Raw genomic sequence first — 20927 nt, 5'->3', positions numbered from 1 at the left:
GCACTGCTTAGGGGTTCCTTCCTCATTATAGGGAGGGGGTTTTTCTGTTTCTTTCGCATCCGGGTACGGAGCTGAAGCCAGCTTCTCATCGCACCCTTCTTTCTCTTTAATAGGCTGTTTCTCCAGCACTTTAGTGTCTTTCTCGCTTGTAATCAATATTCTACCTGTCCTCCTCAGCCTTTCTCCCTCCGTTCTGAAGAGTTTTAGCACTTCCATTTCTCGTACTCTTTTTTGCTCTCTTTTCTTAGATTTATCTTTTGATTTGTAATTTTTAATTAGTCCCTCCATTTCTTCGCACAAACTTACATCAAATGTTCCTTCTATTGGCCACTTTGTGACCAGGTTTTTGGTTCTTTTTTCCCATTTTTCTGAAGCTTTTGTGATCTCATTTTGAAAAAATGGGAATTTTTTGCTCAGAATCTCTACTGCTGTTCCTTTACCTGTCATGTTATTCTCTCTTGTTAAGGTATTTCAGAGATTCACAGTTTGTTTACTGGATAATATTATTTACTCTAATTCTACACCTAGTCTAACACCTCGCCCGTGCAGACCCTTATCTCTTAAGGCGGTATCCACGAGGACTTTCTACTCTAATTCTATTCTAACACCTCACCCAAGCAGACCCTTCTCTCTTAAGGCGGTAACCACGAGGACTTTCTACTCTAATTCTATTCTAACATCTCGCCCGAGCAGACCCTTCTCTCTTAAGGCGGTAACCACGAGGACTTTCTACTCTAATTCTATTCTACTTTCCCTGCCCGTTCAGCCCTTCGTTTCATACAAAGCGGTACTCACAGGGATTTACCAACACCACGTGGACTTTTTCTTAACATATTAACTTATTTGTACTTACCCTCACTGCAGTGTTCTTGAGCAATCCTCTGAGCCTCCTCCATTAACCCCCAATTCTGCCAGATTCTTTGGACTGGAGAGACCCTTTGGCAGCGGTTCCACACTTCCGAGACTCCAAGACCTCCTCAAAGCCAACAGAATTCTTAGTCCAAATTGTCGCAAAAAGCGCTTTCCTTTTGTTTGGGTGCACCCTTAATTCTGTTAGCCTTGTGGGGGTCCCTAGAGGACCGGGAAGCGTTCCCAATCTGCCGTTTCCCTTCCGCGGGTCTCTATCCGATCCTGTTCGTGACGCCAATTATGTCGTGGTTTTTCGTGCTTTACAAATGACCAAGAGACGCAGAAGATTCTTCAAGAAGGGTTAAACTTTAATTTGCAAATCAAAGCTGAGACAGTCATTGAGCTAGTCGCTGATTGCCCCCAGATCCTCGGGACACAGCAGCTTTTAAAGCAAACTCTAGTTGCATTTTACGCGTGCTGCATGTACACTGTGCATAGCAAATAATAAACTCAGAACTGAGCAATGTTCTAATCTACATTTCTTTAGTTCTTTAGCTACCTCTCGTTAACACACCATTGTCTTCCACATTTTTAAGATCTCTGTCTCCTACCAAATTGAATACATGCATAGAAAATAATAAACTCAGAACTGAGCAATGTTCTAATCTACATCTCTTAGCTACCTTTCTTTAACACACCATTGTCATCTTCAGACTGCAGTCTCCTACCAAATTGGGTACATGCATAGCAAATAGGAAAACTCAGAACTGAGCAATGTTCTAATCTACATTTCTTTAGCTCTTTAGTTACCTCTACATTCCTAAGATTTCATTCTACTAAATTGAGTACATGCATAGCAAATAACTGACTTCATAGTTAAAGTTTATACTTTTATACTCCAATATATCCCCCCTTTGAGACCCAGAGGGTCTCACACAGAGAAAGAAGACGAAGAGTCTGCACACAAAAGCCCCAATAAACTCAAGCACTTATTCCCAAATCTCGGGTTAAACTATAATTTTCTGCGCCAAGACCTCAAAGTATTCTCTCCCTGTTACCCTGGGCCGCTGAGCCAAAAACCTGTCCCTATGTATCTGAGACAGGGAAAAAGACTCAGAAGCCCTTACAATCTACTCCCACACTGTCGTTTTGCTCTTGTTCATCCTGCAGGTGTTGTAGGCTGTAACGATACATGTTCGGTGTTTCTTTCTCCACTAAGCTTGCTTCAGTAATTGCCGTGAGCATCGCAAATTGTTTGGTTGCAGCACGCACTACAAGAGATTTGAGACAAGGAAGAAAACAGCACAGCAGAAGCGCACAGCTCAACCATATAATACTAACAGTTATTGCTATTTTAGTCAGCCATGCTCCCTATCCTCCGAGTCTACTTTCTAACCAATCAAAGAACTGATGTCCGAACCCTGCATTCTGTTTGACCTCCGTCCGCAGATTCTTTAACTAACAACGGCATCATTCTTCCTGCTCCTTCCCACCTGCCCTGGCTTTCCTCCTCACCTGACTCCCCATCTGTCTCAGGGTATGTCTTTACTGCCTCCCACACAAATGTCTCCGGGGTTCTGCTCTTCCCTCAGTCTCCCTGTGGAGTCCTTCCTTTCTGTCTTGATTCAATACCTGGTTGGCCCCTTGAATATTTTTCGCATCTCTCTTGGCAATCCCCTTTTAGTAACTTATCTGGCTCTCTCTCTACTTCCGCAAGTCGCTCCCGTACTGCCTCCTTCTGTCCTTCTAGGCTTCTGCCCCCTACCTCTTCCCCATAAATTCTCGCATCCTCTCTCTCTCTGCTTAACTCTTGCTCCTCCAATGAGTCACCTTCTCTAGTCTGTTTATTTCTATGGTACAATCGATACTCCTCATATTCCTTTTCCTCTCTCAAGTATTTCATCCGTTCAATCTGTTCTTGCATTTCTCTCTGTACCGTTCTATCTTTATCCTTTCTGCCTGTATCTCCTGCCATATCGCTGCTTTTTCCTTCTCATATTGTTTTTTCTCCTCCTCATTATCCCAAACCTGTACTTCTCCCTGCATGTTTACTGTTCCCGCCAGCAGGGGGCACTGCTTAGGGGTTCCTTCCTCATTATAGGGAGGGGGTTTTTCTGTTTCTTTCGCATCCGGGTACGGAGCTGAAGCCAGCTTCTCATCGCACCCTTCTTTCTCTTTAATAGGCTGTTTCTCCAGCACTTTAGTGTCTTTCTCGCTTGTAATCAATATTCTACCTGTCCTCCTCAGCCTTTCTCCCTCCGTTCTGAAGAGTTTTAGCACTTCCATTTCTCGTACTCTTTTTTGCTCTCTTTTCTTAGATTTATCTTTTGATTTGTAATTTTTAATTAGTCCCTCCATTTCTTCGCACAAACTTACATCAAATGTTCCTTCTATTGGCCACTTTGTGACCAGGTTTTTGGTTCTTTTTTCCCATTTTTCTGAAGCTTTTGTGATCTCATTTTGAAAAAATGGGAATTTTTTGCTCAGAATCTCTACTGCTGTTCCTTTACCTGTCATGTTATTCTCTCTTGTTAAGGTATTTCAGAGATTCACAGTTTGTTTACTGGATAATATTATTTACTCTAATTCTACACCTAGTCTAACACCTCGCCCGTGCAGACCCTTATCTCTTAAGGCGGTATCCACGAGGACTTTCTACTCTAATTCTATTCTAACACCTCACCCAAGCAGACCCTTCTCTCTTAAGGCGGTAACCACGAGGACTTTCTACTCTAATTCTATTCTAACATCTCGCCCGAGCAGACCCTTCTCTCTTAAGGCGGTAACCACGAGGACTTTCTACTCTAATTCTATTCTACTTTCCCTGCCCGTTCAGCCCTTCGTTTCATACAAAGCGGTACTCACAGGGATTTACCAACACCACGTGGACTTTTTCTTAACATATTAACTTATTTGTACTTACCCTCACTGCAGTGTTCTTGAGCAATCCTCTGAGCCTCCTCCATTAACCCCCAATTCTGCCAGATTCTTTGGACTGGAGAGACCCTTTGGCAGCGGTTCCACACTTTCGAGACTCCAAGACCTCCTCAAAGCCAACAGAATTCTTAGTCCAAATTGTCGCAAAAAGCGCTTTCCTTTTGTTTGGGTGCACCCTTAATTCTGTTAGCCTTGTGGGGGTCCCTAGAGGACCGGGAAGCGTTCCCAATCTGCCGTTTCCCTTCCGCGGGTCTCTATCCGATCCTGTTCGTGACGCCAATTATGTCGTGGTTTTTCGTGCTTTACAAATGACCAAGAGACGCAGAAGATTCTTCAAGAAGGGTTAAACTTTAATTTGCAAATCAAAGCTGAGACAGTCATTGAGCTAGTCGCTGATTGCCCCTCGATCCTCGGGACACAGCAGCTTTTAAAGCAATCTCTAGTTGCATTTTACACGTGCTGCACGTACACTGTGCATAGCAAATAATAAACTCAGAACTGAGCAATGTTCTAATCTACATTTCTTTAGTTCTTTAGCTATCTCTCGTTAACACACCATTGTCTTCCACATTTTTAAGATCTCTGTCTCCTACCAAATTGAATACATGCATAGAAAATAATAAACTCAGAACTGAGCAATGTTCTAATCTACATCTCTTAGCTACCTTTCTTTAACACACCATTGTCATCTTCAGACTGCAGTCTCCTACCAAATTGGGTACATGCATAGCAAATAGGAAAACTCAGAACTGAGCAATGTTCTAATCTACATTTCTTTAGCTCTTTAGTTACCTCTACATTCCTAAGATTTCATTCTACTAAATTGAGTACATGCATAGCAAATAACTGACTTCATAGTTAAAGTTTATACTTTTATACTCCAATAATCTTCGATCAGAGTTGTAGAAATGACCATGTTAAACGCTGAGCTGTAGTCAATAAACAGCATTCTGACATAAGTATCTCTATTGTTCAGGTGACTGACAGCTGTGTGAAGAGTCACGTCTGTCATAGACCTATGTGGCAATAGGCAAATTGCAGTGGGTCCAGGTCCTTGTTGAGACAGGAGTTAACTCCAGCAGGTGGGAACTTCTGACAGTAGCAGTGAGAGATTGCCAGTTGTCTTTGAGCACCCCCGCCAGTAGGTTGGCTCAAGTTTTCAGAGCCCTTTCTTGCCTTATGAAGGTTCACCCCTTGAAAGACAGCCTGACGTTCACCTCCAAGACAGAGGTCACAAAGTCACCAGGTGCTGCAGGAATCTTCGTGCCTGCAGTTTTTATTCTCTTTTTCAAAGCATACTTAAAAAGGTGTGGGGCTCATCTGGAACTGAAGTATCATTGCCAATCATGATGTTAGGTTTTGCTTTGTAGGAAGTAATGGCCTGCAAACCCTGCCAGAGTTGATAGGGAGCCAATTCGGCTTTCAACCCCATTTGGAATTGTACCTTTGCTCTTGAGGTATCCCTCCACAAATTGTACTTGGATTTCTTGTATAGACTTGGGTCGCCGGACTTGAATGCTACAGTTCTAGACCTCAGCAGACTATGAACTTTCTGGTTCACCCACAGTTTTTGATTTGGGTATGTACAGTATGTTCTTGTGGCACACATTCACCCATACAAGTATTAATGCAGTCAGTGACAGCTGTGGTGTACTCATTCAGACTCGAAGATGAATCCCTAAATACAGTCCAGTCCACCAATTCAAAGTAGTCCTGTAACTGCTCCTACACCTCCCTTGTCCATATCTTCTTGGTCCTCATTACTGGTGCTACAGTCTTCAGTTGCTGCCTATACTCGGAGTAGAAGTACAGTCAGGACTTTCCAAAATCCATGTTGGCCATGGAGGAATTAAAATACGGAAGAAGACATCAAACTCGAATAGGTCAAGGACAGTGGAAGCAGATAAACTGATTCTCTTTGTTGTTGTCATGAAGCCGAAGGAATGGAGGCCACCATTTTGTGAAGTTGTTCTGCATCCTCCATTTTGTGAACTATTTTTGCTTGGTTGGATCAGTGTTTTAAAATGTACACAATGATGCTCCAGGTAATCTGCTGGACTAGGGATAATTTCCAAATAAGAAGTTATTTGTGAGGTGTTCTTCGATCAGATGTAACTTGCAGGTTTGTGAATGATGGTGTCTGTGCCTGCCCTGAGTGATTTGAGCTGGTTACTGGTTTGGTAACTGATTTAGAGCAAAGAGCCATAAATTACCAGATGGGGGCAGAAAATGGATGCTTACTTGGACTAGAGCCAATAAGAAGGTGTTACTGGTCAGTCAGATGACCCATGGCCAATAACACTGAAATGCAACATTTGAACTGGTAAGGAATGGTAAGCAGAGGCTTCAAATACAAAGTGGCGCTAACTCCAGAAATTAACCATCACAAGGAAGAACTCCCATGCCAGGGGCTGGGAGAAGAAGGAATGACCATCTGGCCAATGGAAATCCCTTATTTCTGTGTTATAAATAGGAAAAGTGGTCTAGGTGAGTATTGGTACAAAGGGAACAGTAGAATTCATGTTTTAGTTTTTGGCCTGGGCTTCTTGTTTGTGCAGAGACAATAAAGCATAAGCTTTGGTTAATTAAGAGTTGCATAGTGAGTGTCTTTATCTAGTTTCATTGATGAATGGTCAACAAGAGCTTTTGATGGTGGTGTAACAGTGAACCAGTGTGTTGGTTCCTTTGGTGCTACAAGCAATTTGTTAGTAATAATTATTTAGAGACCTTTTCAAGATGACTTGTTTAAAATTCCCCAGAATGGTAGGGAAGGCATCAGGATGCAATGTTTCATTCCCAGTTATTGCATTGTTCAGTTTATCTAGAGCTTGTTTGACACAGTCCTGAGGTGGGATTTACAGCACTACCAAGATGATTGTTGAAATCTCTCACGGCAGATAAAATGGACAACACTTGATCGCGAGATGTTCCAGGTTGTGTGAGTGTGAGTGTGACTGGGACAGCACTGCAATGCTTGTACACCACAAGCAGTTGATCATGAAGCGTACTCCAGCTCCTCTGCCTTTGAAAGTCTCAGCAGTCCTGTCTTAGCAGTGAATTGTGAAGCCATCAAGCTGTATTGCTGCATCCAGAATGGAAGAGGTTAACCAAGATGCTGTGAAACAAAAAACACAACTGGTCCTAATGTCCTTTGATACAGCGATCTAGCTCTGAGATCTTCGATTTTACATTTGCCAGCAAGGTGATGGGGATTGGTAATCGAAAGCTTCCTTAGAGGAACTTTTAAACCAGCAGGGCATCCTCTCTTCTGCTGCCTTAAAGGGAACCGCAACAGTGACCAGAGGCCGTTCAACTTGAAGTAGCGATAGATTTTAAAAATCGCCTTAAAGCAATGTTACTAACTGTACAGACCTTAGATGTAGTTGTGGTTCTTAGCTGTAGTGACTGAAATGGGAGTACTTGATGGTTTCCATTGGAGCTGCTCGCAAGAGTTGCCTTCTTGATGGTGCTCTGGAAGTAGTTTAGGTCAAGAGTTGAATTCGGACGATTGGGGCGGGGTAGCTAGGTTCCATGAGATGAGATGTTGGGTGGTTATCATCTGGGTGGATTATTAGCGGGATCCTTCTCTGAGATTTGTCAATGTGTCGTGCTGGAGAGGCTTGTGAGTTTCTGAGATCCCAAGAGCGATGCCATCTGGAGTTGAGCTACCAGTAGGTTCACCTATGGTGGTAAGGTCAAGGGATAGGTTCCAGACAAAGAACAATGCAACCCAGACCTCAACGGTGGAGCTGGTGGAAGATGTCACATCACAATGGCAGTGAAGGGTCCCCAGTCATCTTGCATTCCATACATTGGACTCTGACCCCTCAATCTGTCAAGGACCCTGTGCATCAGCCTCACCGCATTAAACAAAGTCGTGCACAGGTGTTCTCTCCATCACAAACCCTTAGGAGAACATCATACTCATCATGTGATTGCACTATTACTACTAGTTGTGGGGTGGCTTGGGAGTTGCGTTTGGTTTCGGGCATTTGTAGTGGTAATCTGAATTGGTAGGATGGTAAGTATTTGAAGCATGACATTTTGAATGCTGCAGAAAGGCTGGGGCATTTGTCCTGGGTTAATAAGTGTAGGCATTTAGGTTGGGCTGTTGAGAAGGGACATTTGAGATGGGGTATTTGTTTAAATGGTATTTGGCATGAGCTAACTGATTTAGGGCAGATGGGCAGGGTGAATTGAGACTGGTGTGGGTCAGTTATGCCAGTGTAATTGGTGAGGTGGTTGGGAGGGTAATTGTGAGTGAAAGAATAGGTGCAGGTGTATTGAAGAGGGGTAGTTGAGAAGCACTTTCCTTCCAACAGTGAAAGAGGCTGTTAAACCCATTAAACCCACGCCAGCTCAAGGAGCAATTCCACTCCTCCACTAATTTCCCTATAACCTGGTCTCCCCACATTCCTATCAACACCTCCTGATGTGGGAGGAAACCAGATTACTTGGGGGAAACCGTGGGGGGGAGCGGAAATGGGCAAATTCCACACAGGCAGCAGCTGAAGGCAGGGTTGAACAACAATGGCTGGAGTTTCTCGGAGCAACTTGGAAGGTGCATGATAGATACATCCCAAAGATGAAGAAGTACTTTTGTAGTTCAAAAGTAGGATGAGGCAACTGTGGCTGACAAGCGAAGTCAAAGACAGCATAAAAGCAAGAGGGTGTGTAACAGAGCAAAAAATAATGGGATGATAAAGGATTGGGAAGCTGTTATAAAGGAACAAGTCTCAAGGAGAGAAAAGATTAAATATATAAAAGAGAATATCAAAAAAATTATTTTAAATATATAGAGTAAAAGAGAAGTGAGAGTGGATATTTGACCGCTGGAAAATGATGCTGGAGAGGTAGTAATGGGGAACAAAGAAATAGCAGATGTATTGAATAAGTATTTTGCATCAGTCTTCATGGTGGAAGAGTCTAGCAGTTTACCAGAAATTCGACTGTGTCGGGGCAGAAGTCAGTGTAGTTGCTATTACGAAGGAGAAGGTGCTTGGGTAGGTGAAAGGTCTGTAAGTCGATAAGTCACCTGGACCGGATGGACTACACCCCAGGGTTCTGAAAGAGGTAGCTGAAATGATTGTGGAGGCATCAGTAGTGATCTTTCAACAATCACTAGATTCTGGGATGGTTTGGGAGGAATGGAAAATTGTTAATGTCACTCCACTCTTTCGGAAGGGTGGGAGGCAAACAACAGGAAATCAAAGCAACAAAAAACACACAGATTGAGAACAATGGACTGTTCATTTCACACACGCAGGTGTCACATATTGAAAGCCACAGATGCAAATTCACCCACAAATGCAAATTTACCCACTAACAGAACTGAGAGGAGTTCCTGGAATAGTGGTGAGAGAGAAAGTGAGACAGAACGGTGGAGGGGGGGGGGGGCGGAGTGGTGAGAGAGGGTTAGAGAGATGCCATGTAGTATGTGGGGCTGAAGTCAAGTCAAGTCACTTTTATTGTCATTTCGACCATAACTGTTGGCACAGTACATAGTAAAAATGAGACAACGTTTTTCAGGACCATGTTGTTACATGACAGTACAAAAACTAGACTGAACTACGTAAAAAACAACACAAAGAAGAAAAAAGTCACACAACTACACTAGACTACAGACCTACACTGGACTGCATAAAGTGATTGGATACGTGAAAGGTCTGAAAGTCGATAAGTCACCTGGACCAGATGTACTACACCCCAGGGTTCTGAAAGATGTTGCTGAAGAGATTGTGCCGCCATTAGTAATAATCTTTCAAATACCACTGGATTCTGGGATGGTTCCGGAGGAATGGAAGTTTGCAAATAGATTTACTGAGTAAACCTGCAAGAAAACAAAACTCAGGGTCGTATATGGTGACAAAAATGTACTTTGGTAATAAATTTACTTTGAACTTTGACCTTTACCTTATATGTATAATGGTAAGCTTCTGTCCTGAAGATAATGGGATTGTTATTAGGCTGGTAACCATGCATGGGTTTACTTTAGCCCAGAGTTTTTGGATCCGGTCAGTTTGAATCTTTTCATAATCAGAATCACTGAGAAATGTGAAATTTGTAGTTTTGTGGCAGCAGTGCAGTGCCATTCATAAAACAGACAATAAATTACAATAAGAAATATGTACCGTGGATTCCGGTTAACTGGGGCACATCAGGATCAGAACATCTTGGCCTAAATAAATGACTGCCCCAATAAGCTGAAGTTTCAAGGAAATAGTTAAAAAAGACAAAGTGCCATTTAACTGAGTTTTGGAGACAGAGGGACCACTGAGATTGCTCAGTTGGGAGCCTGTATTGATCTGATGGGCTGAATGATCTACTCCTGTGTGCGGTCAGGAGTGAAGGGGCTAAACCAGGGGTGGGCAAACTTTTTGACTTGTGGGCCACAAAGGGTTCTAAAATTTGACAGGGGGGCCGGACCAGGAGCAGATGGACGGAGTGTTTTGGTAATACACCTCATAAGAGAAAATAAAATATCATGGGATATGTAGAAAACATGTGCTTTAATTTCAATTGAAAATGAACAAATGCATTACAACAAAATATCTGTCTTTGAAGTCCCATGGTATTTAGCTATTTATTGAAATGACTTTTAAAACACTGAAAATTAAATGAATAAAATACAGCTTTTTTTTAATAGTAACAGTTATTATTTTAAAGCACTGAAAATTCTGTTATCCTTCAAGATATTATCATCATCACTCTCCTCCTGACTGTCTTTATTTCAAAAACGGTAGGAGATGCAGGTCTACTTGTCCTGCTCCTTCTTATTCAATTGTCCCCTATGCCAAAACTCAACAACGACCAGCACAAGGACAGAACAGTGACAGCGCGCCAGTATGCGGAGCGCGTTATTTGATCTGGAGCGCATTTTTTATTTTGAGAACGTACGTGCACCTGCGCACTACTCATGTCCATCACTTAACAGAAATGACATGTAACATGTAAGGCTTATTGAAAAAAATATTTTCAAATGCATTATTTACATAACACAACGAAGAAACTTATTTTTAATTTCAGTGGGAACAGTGTTGTTGGTCTCCCTTTTTAGCCAGCGCATCAAAGTCTGGATTTAGTTTTGTTGTGGCGAAAACGCCAGAATTGCGGGGAAAAAAACGTTAACAAGGTTTATTAATATAATTTCATCAAGTTCTGCGGGTCGGATTAAAAAGCTTAACGGGCCGCATATGGCCCCCAGGCCGTAGTTTGCCCATGCCTGGGCTAAACACTGAGATGGAATTGTCCCAGAGTTTGCTTTGGTGGGGGTGGGGGGGGGGGGGTGGATGTTATTGTTGGTTGGAGACAAAAATCATTTATTTTATTGAGATGCCTATCCAGCCCTTTGAGCCACGCCGCCCAGCAATCCCCCGAGTGAATCCTAGCCTGATCGTAGGACAATTTGCAATGGCCAATTAACCCACCAACAGGTATGTATTTGGACTGTGGGAGAAAACTGGGGCACGCAGAAGAAACCCACACGGTCATGGGGAGAACGTACAAACTGGATCCGTATAGGCAGCAGCGGTAATTGAACCCAGTTCGCCTGTGCTGTAAAATGTTGTGCTGGCCACTATGCCACCATGCTCCAAGGACATTGGAAGTGAGGGACGGATGTTTGGGGAAGTTCATGAGGTGAATTTTACACTAAGACTGAATGTCTTTCTGTCCCTCAGTTGCAGATTCTGGTGATCCGTGTAAAAAACCCACTGTCCTGGATCAGCACTGGAGGAGCACGAATTGCTATGAAACTCAATGCACCGGTCGATTCAAGACTGACAAACATCTTCGCGAAAAATGGTACAGATTTAACAGGTAACGTGAGGAATTGCTTGCTGAACACCTCCGTCCCATCCACCAAAAGCAGAACTTCCTAGTGGCCCAACATTTTAATTCCAATTCCCATTCCCATTCCAACATGTTGGTCCATGGCCTCCTCTTGTGCCAACACCTTGTATACCATCTGGGTAGCTTCCAACCTGATGGCTTGAACATTGATTTTTCCTTATGGTTAATAAAATTTTCCTCCCCCTCCCCTCTCCTATTCCTCTTAATGCTCCTCACCTGCCTATCACCTCTCCCTGGTCCCCTGGTGCCCCCCTCCTACACTTTCTCATGTGGTTCACTCTCCTCTCCTATCAGGTTCTTTCTTCTCCCACCCTTGACCTTTCCCACCCACCTACCTTCACTGATCAACTTCTAGATATCCTCCTTCCCTTTCCCCACCTTTTTATTCTGGTATCTTCCCACTTCCTTACCGGTCCTAAAGAAGGGCCTCATCCCGAAAATGTTTATTCATTTCCATAGATGCTGCCTGAGCTGCTGACTTGCTCCAGCATTTTGTGTGTGTTGTTCTGGATTTCCAGCATCGGCAGACTTTCTTGTGAACATGAAGAGTTGTTGAGTGAGAAACTCAGCAGTGAGGGAGATTGTGTAATATGGTGCCACGTTGTTCAGTGCTGCCATGCCACAGCTCCTGTGAAATGGGTTCAATATTTAAAGCTCCAAGTAAATTATTATCAAAGTACATGTATGTCATCAGATGCAACTTTGAGATTCATTTTCTTGTGGGCATACACAGTAAATCCAAAAAGCAGAATATCATCATGAAAGACCACACCCAACAGGACGGACAACAACCAGTGCAAATACAAAAAGGAGAAAATAATAATAATAAATTAGCAATAAATGTTGAGAACATGAGATGACGAGTGAGCCATAGTTTGTGGGAACAGTTCAGTGATGCGGCGAGTGAAGTTATCCCCTCTGGTTCGAGAGGCTGATGACTGATCCTGGTGCTATAGGTCCTGAGGCTCCTGTACCACCTTCCTGATGGCAGCAGAGAAAAGAGAGTATGGTCTGAATGGTGGGGGTCCTTGACAATGAGTGCTGATTTCCTGTGACAGCACTCTGTGTAGATGTGCTCAATGGTTGGGAGGGCTTTTCCCCGTAATGGACCGGGCCATATCCATTACTTTTGGTAGGCTGACTTTGTTTGTGGTCAGTGTGGAGTTTGCACATTTTCTCGATGGTCAGAGGAATACGGCCCCAAATCCTGGTCTCTCTGTGGGTGAATAAACTCCTTCAGTTCAGGTACTGTCTCTCTGGTTGTTATTTCAGTACCGGCGGATGGAAGATTCCTGATAAAGTCATTCCACGGGGTCGCTGCTCTGGGTGGACCTCAGGCTGGTTGAAAGGTAGGATCAGAGTTTATGTCACAGTGGGGCTCCGTTTTCGTTAGGAGGAGGGTCAGTCTGATGACCCAGATCTCTTCAGAGAAAGAAATTCACAGAATCCAATGTCACTGAGAGGACTCCCACAGTCACTCAGACTGCACTCTGACCTTGGGTCCTCGTGGAGTCTGAAGCAGAGGTCCAGCTTCCTGGAGTGTTCCCACCACTTGGGCTGTGTATCAGCTCACTGATCCTGTTCAGATTGAGACCATGAGATACAGGATCAGAATTAAGCCATTTGGCCCAATTCTGCTCTGCCATTTCATCATGGCTGATCCATTTTCTCCCTCAGACCCAATCTCCTGCCTTCTCCCCGTATCTCTTCATGTGACGACAAATCAAGAATCTATCAACCTCTGCCTTAAATATACCCAATGATTTGGCCTCCACAACTGCCTGTGGCAGTGAATTCCACAGATTCACCACTCTCTGGCTAAAGAAATTCCTCCTCGTATCCATTCTAAAAGGACGCCCCTCTATTCTGAGGCTGTGCTCTCAGGTCTTTGACTCCCCCACCCTAGGAAACATCCTCTCTCCATCTATACTTTGAGGCATTTCAACATGGAATAGATTTCAATGAGTTCACCCCTCATTCTTCTGAATTCCAGTGAATACAGGCCCAGAGCTGTCAAATGCTCTTTATATGACCAGCCTTTCAATCCTGGATTATTTTCATAAACCTCATTTGAACTCCAATGTCAGCACATCCTTTCTTATATAAGATGCCCAAAACTGCTTACAATATTCAAACTGAGGCCTCACCAGTGCTTTATAAAGCCTCAGCATTACATCCCTGCTTTTCTATTCCAGTCCTCTTGAAATTAATACCGACTTAACATTTGTCTTCCTCAACACCAACTCAACCTTCAAATTAACCTTTAGATCCCACACAAAGACTCCCAAGTCCCTTTGCACATCAGATTTTTGAATTTTCTCTCCATGTAGAAATTAGTTAACCCATTGATTTCTTCTACCAAAGTACATGACCATACACTTCCCAACACTGTATTCCATCTGCCACTTCTTGCCCATCTCCTAATCTGTCTAAGGTCTTTCTACTTCCTCAAAACTATCTGCTCCTTTACCTATTTTTGTATCATCTGCAATTTTGTTCACAAGCCATCAATTCCATCATCCAAATCATTGACATATAATGTAAAAAGAAGTAGTACTAACACCAACTCCTGTGGAGCACCACTAGTCACTGACAGTCATCCAGAAAAGGCCCCCTTTATTCTCATTCTATGCCTCCTGCCAGTCAGTCTCTGCTTTATCCATGCTACTATCTTTCCTGTTATGCCATGGGCTCTTAACTTGTTAAGTTAGCCTCGTGTGGCGCCTTTGTCAAAGGCTTTCTGAAAATCCAAGTACACAACATCCACAGATTCTCCTTTGTCTATCCTGCTTGTTATTTCTTCAAGGAATTTCTACAGATCTGTCAGGCAAGAATTTCCCTTGAGGAAATCAAGCTGAGTATGGCTTACTTTATCATGTGCCTCCAAATATCCTGAAAACACATTCTCAGTAATCGAGTCCAATATCTTCCCAACCACTGAGGTCAGACTAACTGGCCCATAATTTCTTTTCTGATGCCTTGCTCCCTTCTTGAAGAGTGGAGTGACATTTGCAATTTTCCATTACTACCTCTCCAGCATCATTTTCCAGTGGTCCGATAACCTCTCTTGCCTCTCTTTTTCACTTTATTTATCTTATGTTAAGAGCAAAAGGATTGCTGGGGTCAAAATTGGTTGTCTGGAAGGCCAGAATGGTAATCCGTGCATGGAGCTAAAACAGATGGGGAGATCTTAAATGTATTCTTTGCATCTTTGCCTCTGGCCAATCAGCCACTGCTTTATCCATGCTAGTATCCATGGAGATGGATTCAGAGTTCATAGAAGTGTGGCCAAGTGGCATCAACTTCAAGGACCCTGTACAGATTACAGAGGAGGAGGTGTTTGCTACCCTGAGGCAAATCAGGGTGGATAAATCCCCAGGGCTTGACAAGGTGTTCCCTTGGACCCTGAGGGAGACAAGTGCAAAAATTGCCAGGGCCCGAGCAGAGATACTTAAAACATCCTTAGCAACAGGAGAGATACCAGAGGATTGGAAGATAGCCAGTGTAGTTCCGCTGTTTAAGTAGGGTTCTAACCAGAAACCAGGAAATTATAGGACAGTGAGTCTGATACCAGGTGTGGGAAAGTTGTTGGAAGGTTTTCTAAGGAACTGGATATATGAGTATTTGGATCGACATGGACTGGTTAAGGATAGTCAGCATGGCTTTGTGCGTGGTAGATTATGTCTCATCCATCTTATAGAGTTTTGCGAGGAATTTACTAGGAAAGGGTATAAAGGCAAGGCAGTGGATATTATCTACATGGACATTAGTAAGGAATTTGACAAGGTCCTGCATGGGAGACTGGTCAAGAAGGTTCAGCCGCTCGGCATTCAGGATGAGGTAGTGAATGAGATTAGATATTGTCTTTCTGGGGGAAGCCAGAGAGTGGTAGTTGATAGTCGCCTCTCTAACTGGAGGCCTGTGGCTAGTGGTGTGCTACTGGGAACAGTGCTGGGTACTTTGTTGATTGTCATCTGTATTAATGATCTGGATGATAATGTGATTAACTGGATCAGCAAATTTGCAGATGACACCAAGATAGGGGGTGTAGTGGACTGTGAGAAGACTATTATGGCATGCAGAGGGATCTGCATCAGCTGGAAAATTGGGCTGAAAACTGGCAGATGAAATTTAATGTAGACAAGTGCGAGGTTTTGCACTTTGGTAGGGTCAACCAGGGTAGGCCTTAAACAGTGAACAATAGGGCACTGAGGAGTGTGGCAGAACAAAGGGATCTGGGAGTACAGGTCCATAATTTGTTGAAAGTGGCATCATAGGTAGATGGGGTCATAAAGAAAGCTTTTGGCACATTGACCTTCATTAATCAATGTACTGAGTGCAGTAGATGGGGTGCTAAAGCTGTATAAGATGTTGGTGAGGTGTAATTTTGGCCACCTACCTACAGGAAAGATATAAACAAAGTTGAAAGAGTATGGAAAAAACTCACAAGGTTGTTGCTGGGTCTGGAGGTCCTGACATAAGGAAAGATTGAATAGGTTAGGACTGTATTCTTTAGAATGTAGAAGATTGAGAGGAGATTTGATAGAGGTAAATAAAATTGAGGTGTATAAATCGGGTAAATGCAAGCAGGCTTTTTCCACTGCAGGTTGGGTGGGACTACCACTAGAGGTCATGGCTTAAATGTGAAAGGTGAGAAGTTTAAGGGGAAACCTTCACTCAGAAGGTGGTGAGAGTGTGGATTGAGCTGCCAGTACAAGTGGTGCATGCATGGTCTATTTCAACATTTAAGAGAAGTTTGGATAGGTACATTGATAACAGGGATATGGACGGCTATGGTCCCAGTGCGGGTCAATGGGAGTAGGCTGTTTAAATGGTTTTGGCATGGACTAGATGGACCAAATGGCCTGTTTCTGTGCTGTACTTCTATATGATTCTAAGAAACTTCTGGTGAGGACACAAGATGCTGGAATCTTCAGTAAAATCAAAGCCCCGTTGAACCTTGAGGGTTAGGCAGCATCGGTGGAGGGAAATAAATTGTCAATTCTTTGTCAGTCCAGCTCTGCATCTGGATGGGGAGATGAAGAGTCTCAACCCCACGTCGTCGATGGTCCACTTCCTCCACTGAGGGAGCCTGACTCTGGGAGACCTCCAGCAGTTTGTTTTCATGCAGCGCTCCAGATTAGACCCAGTGTGGTCTCCCAGGGAACTGCACTTGCCTCAGGACTCCCAAAGCTGAGGCTTTGTAAGGCATTGGTCAGATGGCACTTGAAATATGGTGAACAGTTTTAGGCCTCTTTATCCAAGAAAGGATGTGCTGGCAATGGAAAGGGTCCAGAGGATTCTGGTGAGAACGGTCATACATGTTAATGTATGAGGAACATTTGATGGCTCTGGGCCTGCACTCATTGAAGCCTATGAAATACTGAAAGGCCTGGTTGGAGTGAACGTGGAGAGGTTGTTTCCTATAGTGAGGGAGTCTAGGACCAGAGGGCACAGCTATTACTATGCTATACTGTCATGTCTTCAGCAAAAAAATCACTGCAAATTCTTTACAGTCTAATGTCTGTAGTATACTTACAGGGTGGCTTTACCATTCCCCAGGCAAGTCAAGGGCAGAGCTTCAGGAGCTGTCAAGCATGTCGGGGGCGTGGCTTCTTGTTGTCCGTCACATCAGGGGTGGGGCTTCATCAGCAGTCAGGCGGGCTGAGGATGGAGCTTTACAAACAAGCTGGAGGAACTCAGCAGGTCGGGCAGCATCTGTGGAAACGAGCAGTCAACATTTCGGGCCGAGACCCTTCGTCAGGAGCTTCACAGGCTGTCAATCATATCGGGGTGGGGCTTCACCAACTGTCAGTCACATCGGGAATGGGTTTTCACTGGCTGTCAATCATGTCAGGGGTGGGGCTTCACCAGATGTCTGTTGCATCAGAGGTGGGGCTTCACTAGTTGTTGTTAATATCAGGGGCTGAATTTCAACAGCTGTCACCTACGTTGGGAGCGGGGCCTCTGCAGCTGTCAGTCATGTCAGGGGTGGAGCTGCCAGGCACGTCAGGGGATAGGTCTCTGTAGCTGTCAATCATGTCAGGGGCAGATTTTCAGCAGTTATCAGTCACACCAGGGGCAGGGTTTGTGTTTCCAGTCTAAATCCAGCAGACCTCCAGGACCTAGGGTAGAGGCTGGTGTCAGGGATTAGGTGCTGCTGTGGGGAGGGAGAGGGCAGCAGCTCACCGCTGACTGAAGCCAGCATGGACTGTGTTTGTGTGAGGCACTGATTTACACTGGGTCCTGATTCACATTCCCTGCTGTACTGTGGGACCGGGTACATTTTACAGTGTTTATAAATCTCATTCCAGGTCTCCATCCCAACGTGGGAGAGGGGAAGGTGACCAGGACCATCTGCTTCACCAAGGGTGAAAACAACTGCCAGTTTCACCAGGAGATCAGGGTGAAAAACTGCTCTGGTTACTTTGTGTATCGACTGAAGCCGACACCTGGTCATCACTCGGTGTATTGTACAGGTGCGTCAGGGTTTCGAATTATCAGAAAGGCATGGGGACAAGGTCTGATGGGAAGTCCTTGGATATCCCAAAAGTAGGCAGTTCACTTCCGCACTGAAATCAGACCTCTTATCAATTGCATACAACCTCACCACCACACCTTCAGTTCACCTGAAGATGTCAGGTCTATGAGATGCCCTCCTGAAATGACAACTGTCAACGGCCTGACCCACACCCTCTCCCTGGCCTGAACCCCTTTCTGTCATCACCAACCCACATGCATTAGGCTGAATCTCTCCCCCCATGACTGGATCTCAGCTCTTGGCTGAACTTACTATCTGTGTGGAGTTTGCATGATCTCCCTGTCACTATGGGTTTTCCCCAAGGTGCTCCTGGTCCTCCCACAAGGTCATCCAGGTTACATTAATTGGCTGCTATGACCTACCCCAGAGTGTGGGTTAATGGCAGGAGGAATCAAAGGGGAGGCATCAGAGTGAATTAATGGTAGGGTCCATGGCCACGGGATGCATGGAAATAAGGAGTTGGGAATGGGAATGATGTGATTGGTCCTCTGGAAGTTAGCATGAACGCATTGGGCTGAATGGCCAGTTCTGTGCCGATAAGTGGATGGTGGCAGAGTGATGGAGCTCGGATTAGGGATCTGGGATTCGTTTCGGTGTTTGGATAACTTGTTATTGGTCAGAGAGTAAATGGAAGATCATCGGTTCTCTGTGGTTGGTGATGGTAGAGGTGCAGATGAGGGATGGTTGGAGGAGCAAAGGGATGGGGAACATGAACTTTACATTCACACTGAACATTGTTCTGTCCCTCAACTGCAGACGCCACGTTCAGTGATCCGTGTGTAACCTACACCAGCCTGGATCAGCCCTGGAGGCAGATTAACTTTTCTCACGCTGAGTGCACCGGTGGAAACTGGAATGGAGATCGAAATCTTGAATCGGGATGGTACAGATTTAACAGGTAAAGTGAGGAGATAATCACTGAGAAATTTAAACAGGGGAAACAAGGGGTGTGTGAATGGGAAATGCAAGGAGACCAGGATCATCAGTGACTACACTGAGATGGGGAGAGGGGAGATTCCCACATTCCAGAGAGAGAGAAAGGAGAAGGCAGAAGGGGAGAGAGAGAAGAAGGGTGATTCCTGGGATTGGGTTTCTGTCAAGGGACTGTGTGCAGACAGAATAGGTCAGAATTTCCTGTCTCTCTGGATGAACAAACTCCCTCAGTCCAGGGACTGACTCTCTGATTGTTGTTTCAGTTCCAGTGGACAGAAGATTCCTGAGATGGTCGTTTCAGAGGGTCACTGTTCCAGGATGATTCCAGGCTGGTTAAATGGTAGGTTAAGAACTTACTTCAATGAGACTCAGTTACTTCTGGGGAGGGTCAGACTGACGTTGAATCTCTTCAGAGAGATTGGTACTCGGATGTGGAACCCAAGCTCCCTGAGAGGTCTCCCCACGATCACACAGGCTGTGCAGTAACCCTGGACCTTCAAGAAGAGCATCAGCTTCCCGGGGCTTCCTAGTATTGAGCTGTGATCCATGCACTTGCTGACTCTGCTCCACATTTGACCCAGAGCAATTCCAGTGACTCCATTCAGTGCAGTGGTGGAGCAGCTCTCGGGAGCTGGACATGTCCCAGGACACTCACAGTTTATCAAGTAATCAATGTTAGGCCCTCCATTGGTTGAGGCTGACTGTGGATATTGTGTACTAGCTGTCTACACGATATGCAGGACAGGGCAGTACGATATGGAGAGCAAGCTGTTGCCCATGCAGCAGGCTCCCCATCTCCATGCAGCTGATGAATGCAAAGGAACAGCAGAGACCGACACAGTCTGGCATCAGTAATGTCACAGGAGTTGCCAGTCAGCGTTGAACTCAATGTAGGACCGCCTCAGGGACTCCAACTCTGGATTTTTCCTCAGGGTTTACTCCTGAAGCCTTCTCCATTAGTAGGTATTGCTGCAAGTCAGCGGAGATTGGAGATCAGAGTTTTCCTTCTTCTGGGTGAGCTGCCGACCGTGGCTGTCGAGCCCCATCTGCCTGAGATTAATTAGATAAGTAAATGTGATATTTAGCTCAAATGTAGATTATTGTTTTCAGTTTTCAATGTTTGTGATTTCCGGTGGTTTAAATTATTTTAACTGCTTATTATTCCTAATTTTAGTATGTTTGAGCTCAGCATGGATTGAAGGCGGACTGACTCGTGGGTTGTGAATCACTGATTTACAGTGAGTCCTTCACGTTCCCCACTGTACTATAAGACCATAAGAAATACAAGCAGAATTAGGCCATTTGGCCCATCGAATCTGTTCTGCCATTTCATCATGGCTGATACAATTTTCCTCTCAGCCCCAATCTCCTGTCTTCCCCCCCCCCATATCCCTTAATTTGACTAATCAAGAATCTATCAACCTCTGCCTTAAATATGCATAGACTTGGCCTCCACAGCTGCCCGTGGCAAAGAATTCCACAGATTCATCTCTCTGGCTAAAGGAATTCCTCTTCATCTCTGTTCTAAAAGGACGCACCTCTATTCTGAAACTGTGTCCTCTGATCTTTGACTCTACCCACCATAGGAAACATCCTCTCCACATCCACTCCATCAAGGTCTTTCACCATTTGACAGGTTTCAATGAGGTCACCACTCATTCTTCTGAATTCTGGTGAGAACAGGCCCAAAGCCATCAGACACTCTTCATAGGAGAAGGCTTTCAATCCTGGAATCATTTTCATGAACTTCTTTTGAACCCTCTCCAGTTTCTGCACATCCTTCCTAATAAGGGGCATAAAGCTGCTCACAATGCTC

General features: G+C 44.5%; 1 protein-coding gene and 1 long non-coding RNA gene across 2 annotated transcripts in view; both read left to right on the top strand.

Moving 5' to 3' along the window:
* The window catches only part of LOC140723400 (uncharacterized), a 30601-nt gene extending 19046 nt beyond the window's left edge, over positions 1-11555 (top strand). Inside the window, exon 3 of the long non-coding RNA XR_012097885.1 lies at positions 11466-11555. This is a non-coding gene — a long non-coding RNA (uncharacterized lncRNA). The remainder of the gene's footprint in view (positions 1-11465) is intronic.
* Positions 11556-12926: 1371 nt separating this feature from the next.
* LOC140723408 (uncharacterized) overlaps positions 12927-20927 on the top strand; it is a 159866-nt gene continuing 151865 nt past the window's right edge. The window contains exons 1-4 of the mRNA XM_073037983.1: positions 12927-12986; positions 17952-18116; positions 18935-19076; positions 19375-19451. Of these exons, the coding sequence (XP_072894084.1) occupies positions 19400-19451 (52 nt within the window). The 5' untranslated portion in view covers positions 12927-12986; positions 17952-18116; positions 18935-19076; positions 19375-19399. The remainder of the gene's footprint in view (positions 12987-17951; positions 18117-18934; positions 19077-19374; positions 19452-20927) is intronic.

Source organism: Hemitrygon akajei, unplaced genomic scaffold (genome assembly GCF_048418815.1).
Source record: "Hemitrygon akajei unplaced genomic scaffold, sHemAka1.3 Scf000112, whole genome shotgun sequence".
NCBI lineage: Eukaryota > Metazoa > Chordata > Chondrichthyes > Myliobatiformes > Dasyatidae > Hemitrygon > Hemitrygon akajei.
This window is presented reverse-complemented; position numbering and strand designations above follow the sequence as displayed.